The sequence below is a fragment of the Scardinius erythrophthalmus genome, assembly GCF_964197995.2.
Source record: "Scardinius erythrophthalmus genome assembly, chromosome: 14".
Taxonomy (NCBI): Eukaryota; Metazoa; Chordata; class Actinopteri; order Cypriniformes; family Leuciscidae; genus Scardinius; species Scardinius erythrophthalmus.
Genome location: NC_138234.1, coordinates 13879971 through 13894926, shown reverse-complemented (window position 1 = coordinate 13894926; position 14956 = coordinate 13879971). Strand labels below are relative to the sequence as shown.

At 41.1% G+C, this 14956-nt stretch overlaps 1 protein-coding gene across 1 annotated transcript in view; it reads right to left on the bottom strand.

Annotated features, from left to right (window-relative positions):
• The window catches only part of LOC308701539 (uncharacterized protein), a 28861-nt gene extending 15480 nt beyond the window's left edge, over window positions 1-13381 (bottom strand). The window contains exons 1-2 of the mRNA XM_081383887.1: window positions 13123-13381; window positions 3564-3661 (exon numbers count right to left, since the gene is read on the bottom strand). Coding sequence (XP_081240013.1) covers window positions 3564-3661; window positions 13123-13252 — 228 coding nt within the window. The 5' untranslated portion in view covers window positions 13253-13381. The remainder of the gene's footprint in view (window positions 1-3563; window positions 3662-13122) is intronic.
• Window positions 13382-14956: the final 1575 nt, after the last annotated feature.

Sequence of the window (14956 nt, the reverse complement as noted above, 5' to 3'; positions counted from 1 at the left end):
ATCCAATAGACAACACAAGAGATAAATTAAAAGGATACTGGGTGGATTTCAAAACAGGAGCATATGTCAACATCCTAGAATCCCAGTGAACATCCAATCAATGTTCTAATATAAAAAAAATGCAGACAATTCTGTAATTTCAAGACAAATAAGATGTACAACATAAAAGCATTAATTCATTGCAATACTACTTTTGTGGTACAGGTTATCATATAAATGTGGATGCTTCCATATAGGTCGGACCAAGAAATGGAGCATTGGTATGAGTATCGGAGCATAAGAATGCCATTAGAAAAGATAATTTGGATTATCCTATGGCAAAACACTCCCAAAATGTGCACAATAGTAATCCAGAAGGCCTAATGGTTGAGGGTTTAGAAATTATTAATAAGATTATTTGGGGAGGTGATCGATCAAAATTACTTTTACAGAGAGAAACATTTTATATATGATTTACAGGCCACAGTGTACCCTGGGTTGAATGAAGAAATAGATTTCAGTCCTTCATTGTGATCATTTTTCTGTATATACAGGGTGGGCCATTTATATGGATACACCGTAATAACATGGGAATGGTTGGTGATATTAAAGTCCTGTTTGTGGCACATTAGTATATGTGAGGGGGCAAACTCCTCAAGATGGGTGGTGACCATGGTGGCCATTTAGAAGTCGGCCATCTTGGATACAACTTTTGTTTTTTCAATAGGAAGAGGGCCATGTGACACATCAAACTTATTGGTAATGTCACAAGAAAAACAAAGGTGTGCTTGGTTTCAATGTAACTTTATTCGTTCATGAGTTATTTACAAGTTTCTGACCACTTATAAAATGTGTTCAATGTGCTGCCCATTGTGTTGGATTGTCAATGCAACCCTGTTCTCCCACTCTTCACACACTGATAGCAACACCGCAGGAGAAATGCCAGCACAGGCATCCAGTATCCGTAGTTTCAGGTGCTGCACATCTCGTATCTTCATACCATAGACAATTGCCTTCAGATGACCCCAAAGATAAAAGTCTGAGGGGGTCAGATCGGGAGACCTTGGGGGCCATTCAACTGGCCCACGACGACCAATCCACTTTCCAGGAAACTGTTCATCTAGGAATGCTCGGACCTGGCACCCATAATGTGGTGGTGCAATTGTCTATGGTGTGAAGATACGAGATGTGCAGCACCTGAAACTACGGATACTGGATGCCTGTGCTGGCATTTCTCCTGCATTGTTGCTATCAGTGTGTGAAGAGTGAGAGAACAGGGTTGCATTGACAATCCTATAATCGCACAAAACTATAGAACCCATTCTAAATGCGCATGTGAACGCCATCAGCGTTTCTCACAGGTTCGCGTTTAAAGTCTGTGTAGAGGGAATGGTGTCGGCCCCTAATTTAATAACAAATGATCGTTGCGACGGAAGCAAATCAATCAAAACTAACTTTAGATGGAAAATAACTTAACTCCGCTATAAAGCCAAAACAATATCTGTTACCTTAAATAAAACAATATCTGTTACCTAAAAAAAGTGTCTTGGATTTTCTATTTTCAACCACTCTTACTGCCTGAAATTGTGTTAGAGCCATAATGTGTATTATGCGTTATTTGTATTTTATCACGTGATTTTGACTAGTTTTAAATGGGTTTCGTATGCGTAATAATTCTGAAGAATAATAAGGAAGAAGGAAGGAAAAGAATACATGTTTTTGAAATGTGAAAAGGTGCAAAATAGTTTTTGAGTTTGATTTCTGAAATGTCACAAGACAAAGAAAAAGTAAAGTTTTACAAGACATGTTATGGATTCATGCGTCAAATCCTTTGCGCCACATCTCCCTTGTGGAAATGGTGAAGAACGGAAAATGGTTCAGATCGCCATAACATTGTGTTACGTTTGAACTAATAATGTCTGAAATCATAGTTCCTGTTTTATAGATCCACAACCATAGATCCACAACTTTTGATTAGGGAAGCCAATTTATTTTTTTTCACATTTGTTTCACAAATGTCTTTATTATTGAAAAAATGTCTTTTTATTTGATTTAGAACTGGTATGTGTTTTCTGGTGTACTTTAAAAGCACTCAGTCGTGTAAAACATTTTTCACAAGCAGAACACGTGTAAAGCTTCCCCTTTGTATGAACTTTCTTGTGCGTCTTTCTTTCTCCAGAATGAGAACACAGATGTAATTTCAAAGCTCGAACACTTCTGAAACTCTTCCTGCACTGATAGCATGTGTGCGGCTTCTCTCCGGTGTGGATTTTCATGTGATCTTTAAGGAGTCTTTTTTGTGTGCAGCTTCTCTTCTGGTGCCGCTTCAGTTCACCCTCTGTACAATAGTTTTTTCCACAAACATAGCACACATACTTCTTCCCACCACTGTGTCTTTTCTGGTGAAATTTTAAACCACTCACCCATAAAAATCCCTTTCCACACAAATAACACACGTGAGGCTTCACTCCAGTGTGGATTTTCTTGTGTCTCTTTAGGAGATATTTTAGGGCAAAACTTTTCCCGCATTGCTCACATGAGTGCGGCTTCTCTCCGGTGTGTATTTTCATGTGAATCTTAAGGTATCTTTGTGAAAAACTCTTCCCACACAGATCACATATGTGCTGCATTTCTCCATTGTGGATTTTCAGGTGATCTTTAAGGGTTCCTTTTTGTGAAAAACTCCTCCCACACTGATCACATGAGTGCGGCTTCTCTCCAGTGTGGATTTTCATGTGTTTCTTTAGGAGATATTTTAGGCCAAAACTTGTCCCGCACTGATCACATGTGTGCGGCTTCTCTCCGGTGTGGATTTTCATGTGTCTCTTAAGGCTTTCTTTTTGTGTAAAACTCTTCCCACACTGATCACATGTGTGCGGCTTCTCTCCAGTGTGGATTTTTAGGTGATCTTTAAGGGCTCTTTTAACTGTGTAACTCTTCCCACACTGATCACATGTGAATGGCTTCTCTCTATTGTGGATTTTCACGTGACGATTAAGGGCTCCTTTAATTGCGAAACTCTTCCCACACTGATCACATGTGTGCGGCTTCTCTCCAGTGTGGATTTTCATGTGTCTCTTAAGGGTTTCTTTTTGTGTAAAACTCTTCCCACACTGATCACATGTGTGCGGCTTCTCTCCAGTGTGGATTTTTAGGTGATCATTAAGGGCTCCTTTAACTGTGTAACTCTTCCCACACTGATCACATGTGAATGGCTTCTCTCTAGTGTGGATTTTCACGTGACGATTAAGGCCTCCTTTAAGTGCGAAACTCTTCCCACACTGATCACATGTGTGCGGCTTCTCTCCGGTGTGGACTTTCATGTGTCTCTTAAGGGTTTCTTTTTGTGTAAAACTCTTCCCACACTGATCACACGTGTGTGGCTTCTCTTCACTATGAACTATCATGTGAAATTTAAGAATTTGTTTGTAAGGGAAACTCTTCCCACACTGATCACATGTGAAAGGCTTCTCTCTGCTATGAACTGTCATGTGATTTTCAAGACTTTGCTTGTGTGGGAATATTTTTCCACACTGAAAGCAAGTGAAATTTTTGATGGCTCTTCTCACTACAAGTTTACTTACGGTCTGTGAGCAGCTCAAAGATTTTTCTTCAGTTTTGACACGATGTTCCTCCTCCGCTTCATCCAGTTCTTCACTGTCCTTAATCTCTTCCATCGGGTCTAAAATGAAAGTTAAAATGTAACAATTTTCAGTAAATCATCAAAAAAAAAAAATTAACATTTGCTCTAAGGTAGTGTAACCAATTAGCTCAAAATAAATATTAATCATTAATCAAAACTTGTTATAATTAATTAATAGCTGGTAGGATTTACGACTCTGTCTCAAGTGTGGTTAGACATGGGCCTTGCCATTTGTTCTTGCTGGCCCGGGGCTGTCGGGCAGTCCTTATTGGCGAGCCCTGAATATAATGCTATAGTGTAATAATCTGTATCAATATTTTATTTAATGAGAAGAACAATAATAGTACCAATAATTTATTGTTGAATGACTATTTTTGACAACCTCACTGAATTTATCTTCCTCTCCCTTCATACTTTAGCGCTTTTTTAATAACAAAAAAAGTATTATATTATGTTAATATTTATATTTTGTAAACTTGCAAGGCTTTGTTTTTAAAATAAGGACATTAGTTATGCTTTAATGCTCAGTCACTTGCAAAATAGTCAAAACAATATGCATTAAATCGTGATTAAATAGTGATTTTCTTTAAACAAATAAGATATTTTTGCCATATCACCCACGGTGGGGTTACATTAACGTACTCAGTTACCTAACGTAACCTCGGTTCTCTCTAGAAGAGGGAACGAGTATTGCATAAGTTGCTTACACTGTGGGTAAAGTCATCTTTTCTCGAGATCTGAAGCCAAAAAATTATCCTTAATTTTGTGTTTATTGTCAATGCAGTGCAGCAGCCAGCAGACTATGGCAGGCTGTATAAGCATGCTCATTGGCTGACTTGCGGCTGGGCCAGGTTTGGGCCAGCGCGTCCTGGCTTTTCGAGAGAAATCTCAGGCAATTGTCTTTCAACGCAAAAAGGTCTACTTCCGCTTTGCCGAAGAGGCGCCACAGTAACTGGACTGCAGGGGTGCAGGGACCATTCTCCCGGGGGAATGTTGTCCCTGGACAGCCTGTCTGGGCCGACATTCCTGAGGCCCAGAACATGCGAGGCTCTCAGCGACCACAGCGAGTGATGGGCCCACACAAGAAGGCGTTCTGTCAGTTTACAGAGGTTCCTGGTAAAGGTCTGCACCCGCGGGTCGCGACGCAAAACAGTGCGGCGCGGGACAAATTTTGAAAGGTCATTGCGGGAGCGTGCGGGATGATGGAGGTGCACTTGCGGGTACGGGCGGGAGGGATGATACACTGCACTCCCGCAATTTTTTTTTTTTATTATTATTAATATTATTATTATTAATATTATTATTATTAAAAAGTAGGCCTAGGCTATTTTCAGTTTAACATCTGCACTGAGGCTCAAAGCCCAAATAGTTTTTTAGTCTCAATGTTTTACGAATGTTCATGGCTAGCCTATGTGACCAGAACATTAACTATATATATATATATATATATATATATATATATATATATATATATATATATATATATATATATATATATATATATATATATATATATATATATATATATATATATTTTTTTTTTTACCTAATCAAATCGATTTTATATTTTTGTTTTTGGTTACTGTTAGCCTACTATTGTGATATATTGCTGTTCGTAATATGGGACCGTTTTGTGTTTTGTGATCACATTTTAAATGTTTAAATGGCCTGTGATATAGTCTATAGTCTAGGCTAGATAAGAATGATTTGTTTTACAAATGTTCCTATGTAGGCCATGCTTAAGGCTGTTTTTATGTTACACGATAATTAAGCCTATTGGAATTTGGGCCGATTAATGTTTATCTTTGTTGGCGTTAGTTACTGAGGCCTAGGCCTATTTAATGTTTTGTATGGTTGAACATGCAGGCTTACCAATAAATATGTAACCAAGTATTGGTAAGGAATTATGTGCGCACGCATTTTTTTCCCAAGACCTTTCGTGAGACAGAAAGTGAACATCCATACTGCCTGCCGTCTTGCGGGCATTTGCGGGTGGGAGCGGGACTAAAAATGACAAATCTTTGCGGGAGCGGGACTGAACACTGCGGGAGCGGGACTGAACATTGTGTCCCGCGCAGGTCTCTAGTTCCTGGATCTGACACCGCCCTGGCGATTCACATAGGACACCACAGACATATTGTCCAAGCGGACTAGAACATGGTGGCCCCGTATGTGAGGGAGGAAGCGCTTCAGCGCGTTCTTGACTGCTATCATCTCAAAACAGTTTATATGAAGGCTTTCTCCAGGTCTGACCACAGGCCAAAGACCGGTCTGCCCTCAAAAAGATCGCCCCAACCCAAGTTGGAGGCGTCCGTCGAGATAACTTTTTGGTGCAAGACGGCTCCCATTGTCACTCCCCGCTGGTACCAGTCGGCCGCTAACCAGGGTCTCAGTGCTGAAACGCAGCTGTGAGTCACTCTGATCTGTATGCAGCCGGATGCCCAGGCTCTGCCCTCAGGCGTTCAACCAGCGCTGCAGCGGGCGCATATGCAATAGACCCAGCTGAAGCACTGCGGCAGCTGATGCCATGCAACCCAGCATCCTCTGAAATGTTTTCAGAGGTGCAATGCTGCCTTTCTGGAAAGACGCGTTGAATACAGCGCACACACTGTGTCGACAGCTGGGCCATAATGAGCTCTTGGTCCAGTTGACCATGAGACCCAGGCTTTCCAGATGGCCGAGAAGCACTGTTCTGTGAGAAATAAGTTCTTCCTCTGACTGTGCTAGAATCAGCCAATCGTCCAGATAGTTCAAAATCCGCATTCCCTGATTCCTCAGGGGAGCGAGAGCCGTGTCCATGCACTTAGTGAATGTACGGGGTTTCGCTATTTCTGCACGAAGTAGATGTGCTACTTCCCCATTCACTCCCATCTCGGTTCAGGCTAGAAAGCGCGGGGGACGGCGAGCGAACTGCAAGGAATAGCCCTGCTTTACTGTGCTCAGCACCCATTCTGACACACCTGGAATAGCTTCTCATGCGTTTGCATGTGTGGCTAGGGGCAGAATGGCCTCCGGGTTCCGGTCGCCGCATTCTGCGGGCTCGAGAACCTGATTCGGAGGCGCGGAGACTCTGTGCCTGAATACGCCGGCTTGCAGACAGCGATGGCTAGCCGTTTTATACGTGATGTCCTGGTGGCTTTGGACGGGGAACATTTTGTGATGTGATGATGACACATCTGTGATGTGACCGGCAGAGAGTGGCCGTGTGACAGTGCGAACAGTGAGTAGGTGTGGGCACGGGCTCATGGGCACATATCTGCAGTAGCCATAGCAACAGGGACTGACAGAGCGGAATGCTTTGATGGTGGTCCGGCCGCGGCGGGACTTAATTGTCTTTTCCTCCTTTGAGTGGCTAGGAGGACTTCGCGGGCTCGGGTTTCAGCGTGATCTTAGGCCGGGGTCCCCGTGGGGGAGACGGCCTGTTGCGGCTGGACGAGCGCGATCTAGGGCGGCCGTCCTGTCGTCGCTGCGAAGGCGGAGGCTGAGCTGGACGCTGGGTGGAGCTTCGTGCAGGCTGGTCCCGAGGGCGGTGTGCGGCTGAGCTCGAGCGTTGAGGCAGAAGCAGATTCATAGCCTGCGTGGTCTTTTGTACCTCCGAGAAGCGGTCTACAATCCCACTAACCGCTGGGCTGAAGAGGCCGGTGGGGGAGAGCGGGGCGTTGAGAAAAATGGCCAGCTCAGACTCCCTCATGTCAGTGAGTGTCAACCAGAGGTGCCTTTCTGTGACGGTCAGCGAGGACATGCACCTTCCAAGAGCCTGGGCAGCAGATTTAGTAGCGCGAAGGGAGAGATCCGTCGCGCTGCGCAAATCCGTGATGGAGGCAGGATCCGGGCCTTTCTCATCCAACACACGGAGGAGATCGGCTTAGGATCTGAAGTACTGCCATGGAATGCAAGGCTGAGGCGGCGGCGGAGAAAGCGTGGCCGACAAGGGCTGATGTAGTCCTGCAGTGTTTGGACGGGAGGGCAGCCTTTGAGCGCCATCCAGAAGACGGCCAAAGGTCCACTGCGATCGCTTCCTCCACAGGGGGATGGAAGTATACCCCTTCTCGGCGTCTGGGGCTGGCGGCTGCGCGTCCGGGAGGGGGGGCGGAGAAGGAGAGAGAGAGGCTCGAGGGAAGGGTTCCGGCGAGTTCTTAAGCGCCACATAAGACTCCGGTGGCCTCTGGGAGCGGCGCTTCTTTCTGCACGGCTCAGCAGAGACAGGCGGAGTGACAGCTTCATCAGGGAAGGCTTCAAGTTGAGCCCGCAGGGTCGACATTGAAAGCTCCTCGCACTCAGGGCAGCTGCCCGTAGAGAGCGCGGTAGCGGCATGCTCGCAGCCCAGGCAGAGAGCGCAGATGAGATGGCGGTGCTGAGCGGGGCGCGGCTCGAGGCACAGGAAGAGCAAGGCATTTTTACAAAAACTTTTAGATAGAAAATGTGTGTCGCAGCGGCGAACACACAAAACAGATAAAGGATACTGTCACCGGATAGCTCAGCAGGCACGGATGGCTGAAGGCGGCCGGCTTCCTCAGACGCTTCCTAAGCTTGCTGGTCGCTCGATTCAACGGCGGCGGCTTCTCAAGATCCAGCGATGCGGAGAGCTTCGCTGAAGAGTTGAAAAAGCAGGGTTCAGCCAGTCGAGCCCTTCCTTATATACGCTAAGCCACACCCATTCTGACGGGCTGTGACGCGTAGAGGGCGCAACGTCACACGCAGGGCTCACCGATAGGCTGCAGCAGTTGCCGCAAGTCAGCCAATGAGCACGCTTATACAGCCTGCCATAGTCTGCTGGCTGCCGCACTGCGTTGACCAGGCCCGGAGTGGGTAATCGGGAGAATCGGGAGAATTCCCGGTGGGCCGCTTCACTTTTGGGCCGGTCGAGGAATTTTATTTTTGTTTTTTTTCACATTTCAATGTCACGTTAGTTACATAGACTACACACGTTTCACATTCTGACAACGCAGCGCGCAGCCTCTGCATGGGTTGTACCATGTGAGGGAGTTCTCCCCTCCCCTCCTATAGAGTTGGTTGGGTCCATAGTCCGTCTTTTCCAAAATGTTTTCTCAGGTAGGCTACCGCGGCACCGCCGGCACCTACCGATGGCTGGGCCAGCCCTACCGTAACGGTAGACGTCAGGGAGGATGGATGGGAGGAAGAGGCCAGGAGGTATGGAAGCTTTGTTTCCGCCACAGAATAAAACATTTTAAAAGATAATTGCGACTTTTATCTCACAATTGCGAGTTTACATCTTGCAATTCTGATTGATATAAAGTCAAAATTGCGTGAAATAAAGTCGCAATTGCGTGTTATAAAGTCAGAATTGCGAGAAATAAAGTCAGAATTGCGTGATATAAAGTCGCAATTGCGTGTTATAAAGTCAGAATGAGAGATAAAAAGTCAGAATTGCGTGATATAAAGTCGCAATTGTGTGTTATAAAGTCAGAATTGCAAGATATAAATTCAGAATTGTGTGAAATAAAGTCGCAATTGCAAGATATAAAGTCAGAACTGCATGAAATAAAGTCGCAATTGCTTATAAAGTCAGAACTGCAAGATAGTCAGAATTGTGTGATATAAAGTCGCAATTGTGTGTTATAAAGTCAGAATTGCGAGATATAAATTCAGAATTGTGTGAAATAAAGTCGCAATTGCTTCTTATAAAGTCAGAATTGCAAGATATAAAGTCAGAACTGCGTGAAATAAAGTTGCAGTTGCTTATAAAGTTAGAACCGCAAGTTATAGAGTCAGAATTGTGATAAAAAGTCGCGTTATAAAGTCAGAATTGCGAAATATAAAGTCAGAATTGTGTGAAATAAAGTCGCAATTGCTTATAAAGTCTAAGTGAATTATTATTTAACCTTTACATTATTTGTTATTAATACAAACTACACAATAGTAAGAGCTGAACTGTTGCTTCATTTATCCATTTTAGAAAAAGTGCTAATTTGGAATTCCACCATGGAAAAAGTGGGCCGGTCTTGGGCCTGAAACTCTCGGGCTGAAAAGTGGCCCCACTCTGGCCCTGGCGTTGACAATAAATCAGATCTCGAGAAAAGATGACTTTACCCGTAGCGCAAGCAACTTACACAATACAAGAGAACCTCTCGTAAGAGAACTAGTAGTTCTCTCATAAGTGATATAAATACAAATTCAAGATACATTATACAAGACATAGGCTAACAATATCACACACAATGTCCTGGAATGTGTGTTCATTTATAGATCAGTTCATTTACAAATTAATGCAGGAAAGTCTGTTTTAAGGTCTGTTTCTCTTTCCTATGGCCTCTGTTTTTACCACATAACATTTTTCCCAGCAATAAAACCATCTTATCTGATAGTATCCTTGGTGACTGAGCCCTTTTCTGCTCTCTTGTCTCTTTTGTGGGGATGTTTTTAATTACTAAAAGTTAGCTTTAAAGCTTATTTGTTAAATGTAGCAAATAGTTATGTATCTGATTGTCTCAGTCGTTACAATAGTTATTAGTTAAAGGTTGTATCAGCGATTTCAGGCCCAAAAATAAATGATCATATTCATCTTATCTTTCCTAACCGTCATAGGCAGCCGTGCACGAGCGCAAAACCTCACAACACCCACCTCTGTCGGTGATTGGTTGGAACACTATTTATTTTGGTTGAGTGGTGGTGAAACCATTTGTTTTTGTGTGCAGATCTCAGAGCCTAGGCTGCCTACAGAGACGCGTTTTTTTGATGGCCTGCTTATGGGGCGGCCAGCTAGCGGATCGTTAGGAAAGATTAGATGAATGTGATCATTGTTTGGGCCTGAAATCGCTGATACCACCTTTAACATTCTTGTTGTGAACGAGCCTAACACTTATTAACACCATACAATTAAAAGTTTGAGTTCAAAGAAAGACTGAAAAAAAACTTACTTTTAACAGAAATGGTTTGCTTAGTCATTTTGTTGTATTGTGCAGTGCACCATATTGCATTTGCAGTAAGACATTCATTGAATAGTACAATGATGTTCGCACAAAAAAAAGTGTTATTTATACTTGTTCAAAGCATTTAGCAGATGCATTAGGGTAAACGTACCTATTAAGCTCACCAAAATCTACATTGAGACATTTTTAGTGCACAAGATATTGGTTTTAGTACAAGAAGTTATTTTAAAATAAAATATTAATCTCTCACACTATAATATTTCATTTTATTTTAAATGACAAAAGTATTTCAATTAAGATGTACATCATTAAATATAAAAAGTCTGGCTGTGCTTAATGGGTACATTTTGTACCCTTTAAGCACACCCCTGTTCCCAATAAGCTCACAACAAGTTTTATTAAAAAATCTTGTTTATTTTAAACAACCTTTTTAAGGAATAATTGAAAAAAGTTTTATTTGAAGGTACAGAGTCAATCACAAAAAAACAGAACACTAAAATCAAGCAACAAGGCATTCAATTTGATCAGGTAGCCTATCCTATTCATAGTGACGTGTCATTCAAACTCATTGCAACATCTAGACTAGTCCACGTTCAGCTATGTAACCCATATTGAAAAATCAAATAACAAAACAAACCAATGTGCTCCTTAAAGGGATACTCCACTTTTTTTGGAAATTGGCTCATTTTACAACTCCCCCAGAGTTAAACAGTTGAGTTTTACCGTTTTCGAATCCATTCAGCCGATCTCTGGGTCTGGCGGTACCACTTTTAGCATAGCTTAGCATAATGAATTGAACCGGACAAGACCATTAGCATCTCTCTCAAAAAAATGACCAAAGAGTTTCGATATTTTTCCTATTTAAAACTCGACTCTTCTGTAGTTACATCGTGTAATAAGACCGACAGAAAATGTAAAGTTTAAATTTTCTAGGCTGATATGGCTAGGAACTATACTCTCAAAATCGCACCTTTTCATTTTCCGTCCGTCTTAGTACACGATGTAACTACAGAAGAGTCAAGTTTTAAATAGGAAAAATATCGAAACTCTTTGGTAATTTTTTTGAGAGAGATGCTAATGGTCTTGTCCGGTTCAATTCATTTGCTAAGCTATGCTAAAAGTGGTACCGCCAGACCCGGAGATCGGCTGAATGGATTCGAAAACGGTAAAACTCAACTGTTTAACTCTGGGGGAGTTGTAAAATGAGCTTATTTCCAAAAAAAGTGGAGTATCCCTTTAACTCTCTGGGTCAGAGCTTTCCTGTCTACTCCAAACTTCTTGGACAGATACGACAGGTTTCTGATGGCTCCTTCTTTGTATGACATGCCTCTTTCATCTTTGGGCATACACTATAGTTTCGTCTAGCTTTTGTCATCTTAAGACTGTGAAAATAAGTTTATTAATAATTTTTTTGAAGATTAACATAGTGACAACCATCAGTTAATATTTAAATTCTGATTATTAAGTATTTACATAGACGTATAATGTGGGTGAGCTTAAAGGGAGCACACACTGTGCTTAATTGGAGCAAAAACATTTTTTAATTAATAAATATTAAATTAAAATTTAAAGGAAAATATTTAGCTAAATTAATAATCTAGGTAATGTATTAAGTTTATACCAATTTTAATATGAACAACTATTATAGACAATATCTATGAAATTATGCTTTTTCTAATTGATGTCACACTGAAGCTGTGTGATTGTCATAGTAGTGCACCCTTTAAGCTCACCTAACAATAATATGAATTCTTTAAAAATTACAGCAGTTTAAAACCACAGACTATCAATAAAATGTAAAATTATAATATTATGGATTTAAAAGTACAAGCCATTAATTCCTGTGAAGTAATATATTAATGTAGCACACAATCTTATACAGCTAGTAAGCTAGCTATGTTCGTAGCATCTGGGCTATGTTGCTAAAACTATCTTTTAGATCTAACTGTAATTATTTCCCACATCCAGGTTCCAGGTTATAATATTCAAAAGTCTAAACATTAATCTCTTAATTTTGCAATAAGAAGATGTACTTCTTCAAAATAAAGGCTTAAACATATAAAAAATGCACATCTGAGGGGCTCCTCTTCTGGTGAAAGTTTTCAGACAGCTTTGAAAATAGCCGCCAGACAGTGTGAACACATGGACACACATATCTCAGTGTGCAATGGTCTGATTGGTTTAAAATTACAGGAGGTATATAGTAACAAACACATCAATTGGTTAATACATCAAATAGGATAATACATTGCTGTTTCTTTTTATAATCTGAGCTCCAAGATGGTAGTGTGCTTAATGGGTACTTGAGCTTAATAGGTACGTTTACCCTATTTATTTACCCTCTTTCACACCTTTCGGTATTTTTTCCCACACACACACACACGCACGCACGCACGCACGCACACACACAAAACATCTTTAGTGTTCTGCAGAAGAAGAAATTCATCCAGATTTAAGTTAAGGACGTGTAAATTATATCAGAATTTATACCTGTATGATTGAATGGATATGTTGACTGGCTAAGTAACCATTAAAGAACTGCTACAGTTTTATAACTTAGGCTATATGTTTCACAGCATCATTAATGAAGAACCAAAAATAAACACCAACCTATCTGTTCTTCAGTCTCTTCAAGCTTCACTCTGAGGGGTTCTTGATCAGGATCACTCCTGTTCTCACTGTAATCTTCAATAAACTCCATTTTTACAGGTTTCTGTTCTTCCTGCTGGTCTGAATCCATCTCTTCACTTGTAAATAGTGATCGTTTAAAAAACCGCTTCGTGAAGGTTCAAATACTTTGCAAATCTTTTGTTTTGAATCAGCTGTTGTTCAGAGCTCATCTCCTCTTCTTCAGTGTTTGCCGGTTTGTGAAATCAACTTAAAGAGTGCCGCCACCCACTGGTCTGGAGTGTGAAGAGCACAGTTTACCGGTAATAAGACGAGAAAAGTGAGAAGAAAGTCAAATCTGACCTAAACCATAAGCATTCATAAGGTATTTACAATTTGGTCAGAAGACTTATCTGTGGTAAGCCTATGTTCTCATAAAAAGTCTTCCAGCATCATAAATCTAAGTCTCAGTAGGCAGATTTTGTAATCAATTAAATTTATTTTAATTGGTTACTTTTCTTTTTATAATAAACAAAAATATAATGGCAAATAGAACTTCATTGTTTAAGTATAAAATACAATAATCACGTTTGAATCAAAGGTGTAGTAAGCTCTGGGCTTTTAATCTTCTGCTTGGGGTTTCTTGTCCTCAGCTCTGGGCGTCTTGGCAGTATCAGTATCCCACGAGGCAGTCAGTTCATCAGTCTTTTATACTCCTGTTGTTTACAACAGGCGTTAGGTTGTCACTCCTCCAAAGTTTCCCAGATCCTTCTCCAGGCAGGTGCAAGCGGTCCACCCCTTCATGTCCTTGAAGTCCAGTAAACTCAACTAAGATGGCTGAGTTCATTTAAAGTTCTAGGAGTCCTCTAGTGCACACACATAATAGTCACACTTTTCTGCTCCTCTCAACACAGTCATATATACATACATAATCAATTACTTTACATCTAAGCCAAAACAATATAAGCCATCTTTTACAACCAAAATAAATAACAACATTGAATGCAATGCATTATATCCAATACATTGGCTAAATATGTGACAAAAAGGCATCTACAATAAGCAAGGAGGCAGGTAATTGCATTTCCTTGCGATTATACAACAATACAAATAAACACTTAATAAAAAATAGATACTTAAAAAGTTTTAAGTTTTTCTTTACTCTTTTACTAACTCTTAAAAACTTCTGAAAACAAACTGTCACAAAACATTAAATAAAGCCTATAATAAAGAATAGTTTACCATCCAAATAAATCGCGAATGATGAAACATTTTGATTCTAATGAGACAGATATGGGAGCCCAACGCCGCTTACTTACACTTTTGCTTTAAATTATTTCATTTTGGCTTGTTTATAGTTTTTTTTTTATTCTTGTTCTGTTATGAATATTATCAGTCTCTCCAGTTTTTCGTGACTCCGCGATCGCTGAATACAATGCAAAATCAACAAAATGTCGCATTTTTTTGAAATCCTGCATAATTCCTAATTTAACCGCAAAATAAAAATATTTGTCTGAATATTAAAAATAATAAATAGATTTGATAAAAATAATATTTGGCTCACTCATTGGCTGTGCAACGGCAGCTGCACATCCAATGGCGCGGGCGCCTCTGACGTGTGCGCCAATGAGTTAGCATCACGCCTATAGTGTCAATGTTAGTCCCATAGACAGTATATAAACTGGACACAGCGACCCCATTGGATTCAACGGAGACAAGTTAAGTCAATTGGAAGATCTCACTTCCTGGTGGTAAAGCGTACTGCCTAGACTCAAACTGAGCTTGACGACGTAGATGTGACGTGAGCAACCCGTCTGACTTTTAGTAGCTGTGCCAA